The sequence below is a fragment of the Megalobrama amblycephala genome, linkage group LG4, assembly GCF_018812025.1.
Source record: "Megalobrama amblycephala isolate DHTTF-2021 linkage group LG4, ASM1881202v1, whole genome shotgun sequence".
NCBI lineage: Eukaryota > Metazoa > Chordata > Actinopteri > Cypriniformes > Xenocyprididae > Megalobrama > Megalobrama amblycephala.
The window spans coordinates 6,860,511-6,875,696 of record NC_063047.1 but is presented as its reverse complement, the minus strand read 5'-3'; the positions used below and the strand labels follow the sequence as shown (position 1 = coordinate 6,875,696).

The 15,186-nt window shown below is 35.3% G+C and overlaps 1 protein-coding gene across 3 annotated transcripts in view; it reads right to left on the bottom strand.

Moving 5' to 3' along the window:
- Positions 1-15,186, bottom strand: part of coro1ca (coronin, actin binding protein, 1Ca) — a 52,337-nt gene that overhangs the window by 2,959 nt on the left and 34,192 nt on the right. For all 3 annotated transcript variants that reach the window (XM_048187073.1, XM_048187075.1, XM_048187074.1), the window contains exons 3-10: positions 10,455-10,577; positions 6,228-6,357; positions 5,759-5,940; positions 5,416-5,535; positions 5,085-5,189; positions 4,478-4,623; positions 3,007-3,064; positions 1,564-1,806 (exon numbers count right to left, since the gene is read on the bottom strand). In XM_048187073.1, coding sequence (XP_048043030.1) covers positions 1,564-1,806; positions 3,007-3,064; positions 4,478-4,623; positions 5,085-5,189; positions 5,416-5,535; positions 5,759-5,940; positions 6,228-6,357; positions 10,455-10,577 — 1,107 coding nt within the window. The remainder of the gene's footprint in view (positions 1-1,563; positions 1,807-3,006; positions 3,065-4,477; positions 4,624-5,084; positions 5,190-5,415; positions 5,536-5,758; positions 5,941-6,227; positions 6,358-10,454; positions 10,578-15,186) is intronic.

Sequence of the window (15,186 nt, the reverse complement as noted above, 5' to 3'; positions counted from 1 at the left end):
ATTTACCATTATAGTATTAAAGGGGTCATATTAAAAGTTCATTATTTTGATTATTGGGTGTAATAGAATAGGCTAATATGCTTCAATGCTCAAAAACCACATTTTTTTTACATGCTGCACATTATTGCAGCTCTTCTATTCCCAGTCTGTCTAAAATATGGTGACTTCTACAAAGCCCCTTCTTTCAGAAAAGCTCAGAACGCTCCGATTGGCCAGCTGACCCAGTGCGTTGTGATTGGCCCAACAACTCAAGCGTTTGTCTTATATGTAATGACCCTTGTCATAATCGCAAGCTTTTAAAGCATTTGTAAACACGCAGTTAATAATGTTGTCAGTTTTACAGCATCAGTTTGAGGCAAAGTCAGATTCTGAAGATGCAGATGATCAAGCAGATCAATCGGAACTAACTTTGCAAGCATGACTTCACATAACATCTACTCTCCAAGGTTCAGGTAATCGACCTCGGTAAAATGCGCTGTGCACAAGCAAACATTTGCATTGTACTGCTCAGGAACAGCTTTATAAATAAATTGTAACCTCAGAAAGCAAAAACGGTTTTGCTTTCGCTTCCAAACACACAGCATCTGCACAACATGACGACAACACTGCAATTCGCTGAAGCCTCGTCTCCTCTCTTTGCGTATGCCTTTGGGCGTGCATTATGCTAACATTTCACATTGTGACATGGACGTTTGAGGAAGTAATATCTGGACTTTGATCGAGCCATTTTAGGCAGGTCTGGAGCAGCGTTCTCTGTTAGAATAAATCTCTTTGTGGGAGACTATGAGCTTTGTAACTTTGCAGATCTTATACATGCACAAACAGATACATTACACACTAAAGGAAAAGGAAAACATCAAAAAGCATCATATGACCCCTTTAATATTTTTAATTAGCTTTTATTTTTTAAATTTTCTTGCAATTTAATTTTAGTTTTAGGAATTGTATTATGCGATTTTCATATTTCTATTGAAATTTATTTTATTTCAGTTTTAGTAATTGTCTAGCATGTCTAATGTTCTTTTTTAATTTTCTTTTATTACATTTTTATATTTTATTTCAATTAACGAAAACTCTTTTTAATAGTTACCAATACCAACACTGCCATAAGCAAATAATTAAGACGCAAATGCAGTCAGATTGTAGGATAATCTTTAGGTGTGAGAATAGCAGCTAACATTGGTGTGTTTGTAGGGCAGCGCACTGGCTCCTTTGATTACAGCCCTGAGCGTGGAGAGCTGGGTTTAGAGGGCAGGACACACATGTGGTGTTGCTGTCATGTGGTTAAACAAGCATGTGGTTAGGAGTTGGTTCTGCTGCAGAACATCCTTAAAACTATAAAAACACTATGTGAGCCAAAAAGAGAAGTTAACCTTGAACAATGCAATAATTTAGCTGCATGTAAGTCACAACTGGTGCAAATTACAGTACAGCTAAAGAAATTGTTTATTATATATTTTTCAGTGAATTTAGTGCCGAAAAAGGGGATTGTGTAGAATTTGAAATAGTAGACAAAATAAAAAAGGATGATAAACTGTAAATTAGTAAATGAGTCCCACTCACGATAGATGGCGTGGAGGTGGCAGTCTTGATGGCAGGGGCGGTATTCTCTGTATTCTTGCTCATCTTGTTGTCTAGGACGTTCTTCTTGACCACTTTGAGATCACGGTTCTTGCCTGGGATGTATCCATGTTTCAGGGATATCAGGACAGGGTCACCATTCTTCCCTTCAAACCATTCCTCGGCCTCCAGGGGGGCTTCTGGACCTGCCGTGTCAGGGTAAAGGTCATCCTGGAACAGGTCCGACTGATGGAAGGAAGAGTGTTATTAGTTGTTAAGAATCATGCAAACCACTGGAATATAAACAACCGGGATGCAGATACAGAGTTTAGTTGCTTGGTTTGAGTGAAAGCTGTTTTCCCAATTTATGGCTCTTGTATTTTTATAGTTTTTGGAAATTATTATGTTTTTTGTGGACATTGTGTTTATTAACATTTAATCTAAATCATAAATATTATTTTCAGTGAATATTAAAGTACATTGCTAAAAATTTTTGTTGTATGGCCAGTGAAAATCTTGGCAACACTGGCCCAAAACTCTCATACTGGCCGAGCAGGTCATTCTTATCGTTGAATCCTTGTTAAAAGCAAAGTGACTCAAACATCAACACAAAAGATGAAGTGATAAACACTTTCTATTTTTGACTCCTCCAGCATTGTTGCCTAGGTGCAGTGGTAAACAGCTGCCATCATAACTCATGAGCTGTGTTCGAAATCGCCCCCTATACACTTATTCACTACTTCCAACATTAGTCCACTAATAAAGTCCAGTTAAAGAAGTGAATTAAAAGGAGTGAGTAAATTCAGACACTGTATGCGGCGAAATGGCTGACACTTTTGCATAGTTTGTGCAAACTGGCAGCTCCAGCAGAAATGAAAAGATTTATCTTGAACTCTCTCATGGAAACTAAAATGTATAACCCTTAATTAAACTATTTAACAATCAATTAAAACGGAAGTTATACCTGTATGATATGAGCCCATATTGGACAAGCGGTTTGGAAAATGAATGGATGGATGATTCAGCTGCAAGCGCCATCTTCTGGCGAGAAGTTTGTACACTCATTATTGCAGTGCATTATGGGATTGAATGAGTGCACTCAATATGCACAATGCTTTCGGACACTACTACAAATGACTTTCCCCTCAAATAGTGCCCTATTTTAGCATATAGGGGGCGATTTTGGACAACCATGGTGGTAGACGTTGATGGTGCAAACATACTGCGGTTTAAAGCAAAATAATAAGAAGTGGCAGTGGACCTGCAGTAGTGGAGCGGTACTAAATAAATCAAACCCAGTGTGAAAACAAGTTTCAAAACAAGGCAAACTAATACAACCGCTCTTTGACAATGCCAGAAAACAAACCAAATCAGGAGGAAGTTGTGGTTCAGGATATGCAATGTTGCTGTACTCTTAAAAATAGTAAAACAAATCAAAAGGCTCACTTTTCTTGGCACAGTCATGATGATAGGCTCACACTTTCTCTCATGCAGTTTGTAAAACCTGAGAACACACACAAGCACACAAGTCTATTACAACATTTTCAGAAGGGTAGCAGACATTAGTGCATGACTCATTTGGCAAGTCAAAACAACAGAACTAGGTGTGAGACAGGAAAAGAAGAAGAAGAAGAAAAAAACCCCCACAAAAAATAACACACCATGCAATTATTTTGGAGCATTAGATACCACCAAACCTGAAACTCTATACATTAATCACACCCCCTCTTATGAATCTTAATCTGAAGGATCCAGCAGCCCTTTGTTATCCCGGTCTAGTGCTGCCCTCTTTTGGGTGGATTTGGACTCTTCCATCTTCCCTGCATGCACTGGTGTTGATAAACAGCACTATACATTTTATATTAAAAATCTCAGCAGTTTATGAAAACCTAGACCAAATAATCTACATAAAATGGAAACAATCCAAAAAAATTAAAAATCTAATAAGGGTCTTGTAAAGGATCTTATAAAGAAACATTCACCCTAAAATAAAAAGGAAATCAAGATGCATATAAATATATTCAAGTTTTTTTTGTTAATTTATCATTATATCAAGACATTTTAATGACATTTAAGCAGATTTTCCTCTCAATTTGTCATCATTTTCATTAATAATCACTAAAGTGCCCCAATTATGCTATTTTAAAGGTTCCTAATTTTTAAAGGTCTTCTACAGTAGGTTTACATGCATCCAACACTTTTTATAAAGTGTCAACTTTTTTTTAATATAATTTTCTCATAATACAATTCAGTCGCTCTAAACCCCTCCTTTCCACAGGATTCCTCTGCTCTGAATGGTTAGATGGCCCAGACTGGTGTGACTGGTCTACCACTTGTGTCAGAAACAAATTGTCATATCTGAATTTCCACTCCAGAGGCTTCCTCAGCGCTTAAAACACAATGATACGAACGATGGCGTCGGTTTTTCCATATCAATTCCAGCGGAAGTCCTTTGGAAGTGCATGCAAAGTGTATTTGCAGTGCTGAAACATGTCAATAACACGAACCAAACTCTTCCAGGCCTCAGCTACAACTACTGTGTTTGAAGAAGGGATCATAGGATGGTATTGTGCAAATTTGTTACATAGTTATGTAACAGGAAGTGAGACTGGAATTGTTGACGACTCGTTTCAGCGGTTCAGAATCGATTGATTCTTTCTTTTAGGAGACAACTCATAAAAAGTATAATGATTTCACTTTAATTCTTTTTTATTCACAGCAGTATATCAGTAAAACAAATGCAATGTGAAAATTTTATATAGTCATAAAAATAGGTTAAAATAAATATATGTTTTATTATTTATTTATTTTTTTTGGGGGGGGGGGGGGATATGACATGGTCACATTCCTGACATATTTCATGAGATTTTCCCTCACATATGTCCGTAAGCTTGTGTAATAATTGTTGTTGCTATACCTTGCAATCTCACACTTGTTGACGTCCAGCCCTCTCTTGGGCATGTATCCCATGCCCCTCTGAGGCTCCTTAGTGGTAAAGGTGTTGAGGTAATGGACAAAGGGAGCTTCGTCCGTGATCTCAAAGTAACGGATGCTGCTGTCACCCTATTAGAAACAAATCCTCAGTCAGGGACCTAAAAACTAAATATCCAGGTATACATTATCCTACAAACATTTCTTATTATTATCATCAATGTTGAAAATAGTTGCTTATTAATGTTTTTGTTGAAACTGTAATTTTGAAACTGATGATTCTTTGATGAATAGAAAGTTCAAACCAGAAAAGATTGTTGCGCTCTAAATGAACAAAAACGTTCCTTTCATTTCAGGTGCGTGGAGCCAAGGAAATACTTAAAAATTAACAAAAAAGGTAGCTGGCTGCACACTGAATGCAAACTGGCTGCATTTATTTGAAACAAATATTTTATAACATTATAAATGTCTTTTTTTTTGGTCACTTTAATCCATCCTTGCTGAACAAAAGTGTTAATTTCTTAAAAAAACAAACAAAACAAAAAAATTACTGACCCCAAACTTTTAAACGGTATTGTATGTGCTGCGTTTACCTTTCCACACAGGTAGACCACATTAGTATCGGGATCATAGAAGGGCAGGAGGACTCCGTTACTGGTGTCCATCTCATGGACAGAGACCGCCTCCTCCATATTTTCCTGAAAGACAAACAGAAAAAAAATGTATAGTCTAATTATAAATAAAAAGGACCATGATATGTCACTTGTGTCAGGAACTTCAACTAAAAGTTATTTTCTTTGTTAACTTTGTTAAGTATCTGAATAAGTTAGATCTCATTCAATCAAGTCTGAAATGCATGTGTTTGTTTTTATTTATGAGCAGGTGTTAGAATGAAATTTGTCTGCGGTTTCCATGGCAACTTACCGGATCCCAGAGGGCGAGCTGTCTCTCGCTCATGCGGCTAAAACCAGTGGTGAACACTTTGCCGTCAGACAAGAAAATAGCTCTCATGGGCCTGGCGCCCTCATGGGCCTTGTCCTTCTCCTGTCAGCGAGACACACCATTATACTGTACATCACAACACTGCTCACATTCGTTCAAAACTAAATACTTTTGGGATCAAGTAAACACATCAATATACACATCTAAGAAAATTTAAAGCCAGAGAAACATTTCAGTCCATGTAATGCAGAAACTTTTTCAGTTTACAAATAAAAGCTATAAAGTGATTATCTGCCTATTCACTCCAGAAAAAGCAAGCACTTACCGCAATGATCTCCTCCTTCCGTGGGTCGATGACACGGACTTTCTTGTCCTTGCAGGCAGTGCAGATGAGACTGCCATTGCGGTTCCAGCAGGCACTAAAGATGATGTCAGGGTGCATATCCTCCAGGGTGATCATGGACTCTCCCGTGCCCACATTCCAGATGAAAATCACATTATCACAGCCTGCAAACAAACCCGGGAGAAACCTCGTGATGGGGAAATAATCATGTTTGAATGTTGAAGAATCTATTTATTAGAAAGCAGCTGGAGTTGTTTTTTCCATTTAAGTGTTTTGACAGATACTAAACTGGATACAGTACATTAACGTATACAAACAGTACATTAAAAAGACAAATATGTCAGAGACATAAATTCCTGAACCCCTCTTCTCTCTTTTCCCCACTATTCCCCATCTTCTCTGTTACAATACAGTTTCCTTTTTCCTTCCTGGATCAGGTGACGCTTCTCACCTGCACTGAGGAGGACGTTGCGGGCGGTTGGATGCCAGGTAATGATTCCCACTCTTTTAGAATGACCCTCCAGCACCACCACTGGCTCGGACATGGAGGTCACCAAACCATTCTCTGGGATCTGCCACACCTGAGAACATAAAAATAAAGAAAAATATATATTGAAATTTTCATCTAAAATCTCACAAGTGCAAAGATACATGACAGAGAAGTAAACCAAACCAGTTTTCGTTAAACTATTACAAAACTGATTTTGGTAATTTAAATAAAGCTGGGAAAAATAAAAAGAAATAAATAAAAATAATTATAAATAAATAAATATTAATATTAATATAAATACATTTTATTTATATATTTATATATTTATATATATATATATATATATATATATATATATATATATATATATATATATATATATATAATAAATTTATATTTTATATATATTAGATGAAAATTTTAACTGAAAATGAGAAATGTTGCTTTGGTAACTAACAAATTAAAAAAGTTGAAGTACTAAATTAATAAAACAAAAAGCTAAACAAATAAAAAAAAAAAAAAAAAACTAATAAAAACGACAAAAAAAAGTTACAAAAAAATAAACAAATGAAAACTGAAAGTATAAAAATAAGTGCCAATTCAAAATGAATACCAAATAGTATAAAAATAATACTAAAATAACACTAAACATCAAAATTACATTATGATCCAAAATTTGAGCCTTCTTGTTTAACTTCTACAATTACATTAATTTGTCTGAAGGTGGCAGCAGAGGGCAAATAAAGGAGTCCAACAGAGTTTCATCATTTAAACAAGAATTAAAAGTATAGATGATCTTTTAAATTTATATGAGAGAAATAGTAAAAGTATGCGATTTTGAAGCCTCTCTTCTCTCGCTACATAATGCTTATTCTCATCATTAATTAAACAGCTATCTGAACATTATTATTATTACTATGAACATTTTATTACATTTTATTGTAATTGGACAAAACACAACAATTTACATTTAAATATTTCTGAATATTGACCTCTCAACTGTGTAATAGACTGGATGAGTGTACATTATTCCTTTACACAGACACTGCTATACCTATTCTATGCCATTATTAACATCATCGTCGTCGTCTCCTAAAAAGATCATAGGTCACAAATGAAATTACCCTCCAGCATGTCTATACCTCATTACTAGAGCTGGATAAAAACAAAAAACAAAACAAAACAACAAAACACTGATTTCTCAATTTTAATTGATTCTCATTTTGAAGAACTGATATCGATTCTTAAATCCAAAGAACTGATCTTTCGGTTTATACTGTTTTCAGTTGATGAATGAAGAAAGCTTAGTAGCGTTGCCTCCCATCCAATAAATCTCAACAAGCTTTAAGTTTTATTACTTCTGATATGAAACAGTCTCAGCTTTCAAATTGTCAATTTTATTACGAAATTCAAATAATAAATACCGTTTTGGCAGTCTTTAATGTGGTGTGACAGATCGCTGTTGCTGTTCAAGCGAAGCAGCAATGCAGCGCGCACGTGAACCGACCATCTCTTCTGCTACTAGTTACAACACGAAATAAACATGAATGAACATCAAAAGGTATGTTAAAAGAAACATTACATTACAATTAACAGAAATCCGTATTGTGTCTCAGGTAATCGCTCAATCGGTGTTTCAACGGCGGAAAGACGTCAATAAAACAATGATTGTAAACAAATGTCACAATGTTACATTTACCTCAGAAAAGCCATTCAATGTCTAAAAACTCGTTAGTCAGCTAGAAAAATTTACTTTTGCTAAATACATGCACCATATTGCATATTTGTTGTATTTTTACTTAACCTTTTTCCTAAATATTTAATGTGTGTTTGAATAAATCCCTTTGTTTTTATGGCAGCCTCCATTTAAATAAATGTTTATTTAAAGGTGCCCTAGATTATGTTTTTAAAAGATGTAATATAAGTCTAAGGTGTCCCCTGAATGTGTCTGTGAAGTTTCAGCTCAAAATACCCCATAGATTTTTTTAAATTAATTTTTTTAACTGCCTATTTTGGGGCATCATTATAAACGCGCCGATTTTATGCTGCGGCCCCTTTAAATCCCGTGCGCTCCGCCCACAGAGCTCACGCTTGCCTTAAACAGTGCCTTAAAGTTTACACAGCTAATATAACCCTCAAAATGGATCTTTACAAAGTGTTCGTCATGCATGCGGCATGCATGCGTCGGATTATGTGAGTATTGTATACTGTTATATTGTTTACTTCTAATTTTGAATGAGTTTGATAGTGCTCCGTGGCTAACGGCTAATGCTACACTGTTGGAGAGATTTATAAAGAATGAAGTCGTGTTTATGAATTATACAGACTGCAAGTGTTTTAAAATGAAAATAGCGATGGCTCTCGTCTCCGTGAATACAGTAATAACCGATTGTAATTTTAACCACATTTAACAGTATATTAGCAACATGCTAACGAAACATTTAGAAAGACAATTTACAAATATCACTAAAAATATCATGTTATCATGGATCATGTCAGTTATTATCGCTCCATCTGCCATTTTTCGCTATTGTTCTTGCTTGCTTACCTAGTCTGATGATTTGGTTGTGCACAGATCCAGACGTTAATACTGGCTGCCCTTGTCTAATGCCTTTTATAATGTTGGAAACGTGGGCTGGCATATGCAAATATTGGGGCGTACACCCCGACTGTTACGTAACAGTCGGTGTTATGTTGAGATTCGCCTGTTCTTCTGAGGTCTTTTAAACAAATGAGATTTATATAAGAAGGAGGAAACAATGGAGTTTGAGACTCACTGTATGTCATTTCCATGTACTGAACTCTTGTTATTTAACTATGCCAAGATAAATTCAATTTTTCATTCAAGGGCACCTTTAACTTCCTTATGTATAATTTAAATGCAAGTAGCCAAATCAGTTCATTTTAACCTTTAATATCATAGTGATGTACCAACTGGGGTTTCCTGTATTGTTTACAACATTGAGAGATATTTTTTTTTCTTGAGGCAATTTGTCATGTACTGATAGGCCCCAATTAAATCAATACTGAATCAAAATCTAATCGAAAGCTTGTTAATTGAAATCAAATTGTGAAATTTGTGTCAATGCACAGCCCTACTCATTGTATTTAACATGTTATGAATCTGGGAATACCTGGCCTCAGTATTCCCCAAGAGAGCAGACAAGAGACGGTGTCCTATTAAACGCAACACTTGCACACTCATTACAAGTACACAACACTGGAGTTGCTGGGGTTTTTTTTCCCTTCACACTGGCCAAATAAGGTCTAGTAGTGTGATAAATAGACCCAGAGCCAGCCAGACTGACCTCAGAACTATAAAATAGTAACTGCTGATTCAATGACTTCAGGCTGGGCTTAAACTAATCTAAAACAGTCCAGAAGAGCAAGCTTTTAGTTATGCTGTGATCCGATCTACTGCCGTTCGCATGAGTCATGGGGCAGACTTTGCCAGCCACACATGGACTCAGTGGGTGGGTGTAGATGTGATTTTGGCTATTCAAGGAAACTTATCTAGAAATGGTCATATCTACCCATCAATAAACAAGCTTTATAATGATTGCAGCGGTTTAGCTAGAGTTGAATTATGCGATCAATGCAATGTGATTTTCAAATCAATTCACTGACTACAGAATTAAATTATTTATATTTATATAATTTATACATACACTACCATTCAAAAGTTTGTGGTCAGTTTTTTTTCCCCAGAAATTAATATTTTTATTTAGCAAAGCCCGATTTGGTCTGAACTAGTTTTCCGGTACTTTGCGATTTTAATCTCGTCCGAATTTGTCATGCCTGTGTTTTTCCTCACACAACCTCAGTAAAATTTCCAGGGCAAATTTCCTACTGTTTTTTGGCAAACTCAACAGTCCTCTGAGAAATCTAATCCCACCCGAATGCAAGTGCCTGTGATTGCAGGTATTGTATTATACTAACGCTTCTCCTCATGTGTTTTCTTACCTACCTTAACTATCGTTTGTACGCCAATCTTCCACATGCTTTCATTTTATTTCTAAGTGTACACACGCGCACACACGCAAATTCATTACGCATTACTTAAAGTATTCCCTACCATCTGTGTAAGTTAGCATCAAGTCTGACAATGTTAAAATGCCATCAGTTTCCTAAGGCAGTTTAAATGACGACAGTGGATGTATGGAAGTGAAGAGAGAAAAGGTGACATACCATCACGGTGCAGTCTTCAGATCCACTAGCGATGACCTGGTCATTGTGAGGGCACCAATCAATGTCCAGAACAGGGCCAGTGTGGCCACATACTGTAGGGTAGGCTTTATCTATACGGCCCGACTGCAGAGAGAAAATGGAGACAAAGACAAAAATTAGATTATGAAAGCATCTGGCCCATTCGGTAAATGAAATGAGCTTTGACAGTGCCAGCCAAGCTCTACGTAACACCAAAACAAACACTTAAGGCCTGGCCTGCATTCATGAAATGGGGAGGTGGGAGAGAAATCCATTCTTTTCCAAATTTTCAAACAATAGCTTATCCGGTCATTCAAGCGAACAGCAGAAACATTTACACATGACAGCTGATATGTAATAAAAACAGATTGCGAGGCTTTTGTTCTTGCAACTGTTTCCAAATGCAGATAGAAATTCATGTGCAACAGGCTATTGACCCTTTCACTCAGAGTGAAAGGTCACACGGAGGTTTGGGCAGAGTGTGAGAAATCAAATTAGATAGAAAAAAATAAATAAATAAAAATTAGTTACTAATACTAAATTTTATTTTGTTGAAAATATACATTTAAACAATATTGGGAAGAGAACAATGAATGACTTTATTGCACATTTAATTTCGGTACATAATATTTAATTCTTTGAATCAGTTCTTTTAAATGGGATTTTTTTTTATGTCTTTTAAAAGAGATTCGTTTGTATTGCACGTCAAAACTATTTATATTTTTAAAAAATGAAGTCAAATCTATTAGTGCATATAAATAAAAACTCACTGTGGAAAATAAGCCTTACTTATTTTAACTAGATTTTCACTGCATTTTACTTCTATGCTATATTTCAATATCCAAAATATATTAAAATACTTCAAAAGTAACCAGATTTCACCACCACGTCCAATGCGATTGTTTACATGCATGCTTGTATATGAAAAAAACAAAACAAAAAACAGTATTATTCTTCATTCTGAGCACCTTATGTAACACCATTATACAATGCACAGGCCTGAAGACCAGGGGAAAAATACAACAGAAGATTTCCCTCCTCTCCCTTGTACACAGCAAACAAAGAAGCCAAATAAAGGCACGGCTGCGGTCCCATGTCCAGTCAGCTGACTTCCTGATGACATCAGTGCCCTCTGCTCAAAGGTCATGACCTTTGATCTCTTGCAAGACCACAAACTCTGCACAGGGCTGTGTGATCAGGTGTCATCTGATCACATTGTTCAGTGTGTAGAGAGATGTCCACACCCACTCTTTTGTTCATGCTGCTGCTTTGCCTATGGTGCGATGACATCACAAGCAAAAAGCCCAGCCCAGTAAAGCACAACTGCCTGGGCTATTCTCAAGCCCTGCCTGTACAAAAAAAACACTACCCACCTGTGCAGAAAACCACTCTGTGAACACATTCCTTCTCAAGTCTGGGCATGGTTATAACATGGCCTTACAAAAGAGAAACTATACCTTTAGCAGCTATTTGTGAGCTAACCGCCCCACTTGTTTCTTCAGAAGTGCGTGTGGATGGTTTCGAATGAGAGCAGTGAAAAGACGACAAAACATTATTTCACAAGAAATGTTCAAAGGTAACTGTAAAGAAAGGGAGAGAGAAGAATACATAAGATGTTCTCAAAAACTGAGAAAATAACCCAAGACAGAACACAAAGAAATGCCGCCCTATTATCAGGAACACTGATTACCAATCAGTCCATGAAGGGCTAAACAAACATACAGACAGTCTGGTCCTTACACACTGATACAGCTGCTCGCCAATAAAAATAGAATTCCTAATTCAAAGTCCAGCTGTGGGCAGCGGTCTGTCAACCATCACATGCACCAAAAGAAAACAAGCCAAGATACGTTTTGGCATGAGACTAGTGCGATAGAATCACTTACTGATATTGTCTGTGTAAAGTTATGGAGATGTAATGCTGGTAAGCATAATACGTGCAGAAACCAATGAGACGCAACTACCCACAAAGCCCTGTTTACATGGAACTTCCCCTAAAGGGAAAAAAAAAAGTCACCTAACCAGAAGATCATACACCTAAGAAAGTGTTAACACATTTCAAAAATGTACAGCTAAAGAAGTGTGCTACTGAAAAATTCATTTGCTTTATCTACTCCAACTCTTTATTGAAAGTAATGCGTTTTACTTTTGTCTGTTCTGCATTCATGAGTGCACAATCACATGTCCAAGTGACCAAGTTATGGACAATTATAATTCAGTAGTGTAAAAAAAAATGTTTAAGCCAATTTATTAAACTGAAAAGTAACTCAAATACTAATATGTAAATCTATAAAGTCATGTGTTACTTTACTTGTTACATCAAAAAAGTAATCTGATTATATAATGCACTTTACCGGTAATGCATTAAACAAACACTGTTGGTTATCCTATGAACCTTTTCTAGTCATAGACATGTGGAAGGAAGCGATAGCGGAAAAGAGGGGGAATGTGATAAAAGGGCACTAGTTCTCTCAAGAGAACCTTCCAGTAAAAACCCATAACTCAAAGCCTTTAAATGAGGAGGATCGGGATGATGCACAAGCATTAGCTACTATATTGATTTACTGACATTACAGCCAGTTGGTTTTTAAGAATCACTGACATTGGAGCAGAAGGTTAGCAGTGATCATCTGCCTATGGATTCTACATGGTTTTGCTTTATTATTTATTAACACATTCAGAGACTGTATATGAAGCTTGTCTATGTGCTTATATTTGCAAGCTTGTGATCACAAAAGCAAATAGCTTATGAAAGCAGAAGTAAAAAAAAAAGCTTAAAAGAAACAAAAATGCAGATATAGACTGATTACTAGGCTTTCAAATGACCCAGAATCATGTCAAGATCATTGATAAACACAAAAACGTCGCCAAGATGTCTATATTGTGTGTGCATTTTCACCTGAGACACATTTTTAGAATGTTTGCTCATCAGAAACACAAAAAGTTAGTTACAATGACAACAAACAAATGTTTATGACTGGCCAATTTAATAATGGAGAAAAATAGAATTATGATAATATATAAAACTGTAACAACAGTTATAATATTAAAATATTTCAATTTCAAACATCCTAATATGGAATGTTGAAAGAATTTCCACAAAAATATTAAGCAGCATAACGGTTTTCAACAATGATAATAAGAAATGTTACTGAAGGATGTTTTCTGAAGGATCGTGTGACACTGGAGACAGAATGGCTCTGAACTAATGGCTGCTGAAAATCTGCCATCACATTTTTTTTTAAATAGAAAAGAGTTACTTTAAATTGTAAAAATATTTTAAAATATTACTGTTTTACTGTATGATCAAATAAATGCAGATTAAAAGTAAGAATAAGAAATGTCTTTCAAAATCATTAAAAAAATCTTGCAGACCCAGACAGACACATACTTATATGGCAATATAAGAATAAATAACTGAGGTGTTAGTTTACCTTGAATTTAAACATGAATTTAAAATGTTAAAAACAAATAAAAATAAAAATTAAAAAAAACTTACAGGAAAGCTCTGCTAAACTTACATCATGAATATTTATGAAATGTAATTATAGCTTACTAAAACCGGAGCTGTCCAAAACCATCATTGCAGTGCAGCGAACTTGTTGCATAGCAACAGTAGCAGCATTACTGCAGATCCCTCACCTCAACTAACACAGGTCTCAACCTATTCAATCAATAAACCACATTTAAATAAGGATTCCTCGCCTCGACAAAACCACGTCAGAGAGCGAGAGAGAGATGCCAGTGAAGAGAGACATGAAAACCATGGAAAGAAGGAAATGAGAGAGACAGAAAGGCTGGACACACTGTGGAGGTGGCCAACAGAAAGTATTACAGAGCCACAGATGCTTTCTCCAGTAGCTGAAGCACGTCTGTCTTATCTAGTCAGCATGGAAATTTCCATTTCCTCTGTGAGTTCACGAGGACCCAGAGGCAGCAGACTACAGCTGACCTGACTGAAGCACCCCAGCTGCTGTCCAACCAGAATTTACGTCATTTTACACGATCCACGTAAACAGCGAATCAGGGCAGAGGGGGCGATCCCAAGCGTGTCAGAATGAGAAAACTACTCAGGGCCAGCAGGTGTATGCAGTTGCCTAATGCATATGACCTGAAAGATGAGGAGGAGGGAAATGAGGTAGAAAGATCACGAGATAAGAGATCCTGAGGTTTGATTTTTTTAAAAATACATTTATTATTCTAAATACAAAAAGTCTAATAAAATTAAATGGTATTATTAATTATTATTGTTAAGATATATTTATTATGCTATAAAAATATTCTGATAATTAAATTCATGCAAGAAATGACTTTTGTACTGTAGTAAAATTTTTAGAATTTATGAAATAATTTATGGATAAATTACAAAAATGAAACTGTTGTTTCATAATTGTCAAATTCTGTAAACCCATAATAACTTCTGGATGAATAACTTAAATGATACAGTAAAATTAAATAAGTTATGTATTTATAATTATAATAATAATAATAATAATAATAATAATAATAATAATAATATTAATATTATTATTAATAATAATATTATTATTATTATTATTATTATTATTATTATTATTATTAATAATATTATTATTATTATTATTATTAATAATATTATTATTATTATTATTATTATTATTATTATTATTATTATTATTATTATTATTATTATTATTATACTATAAATAATATACCATTTATAATATTACAAATT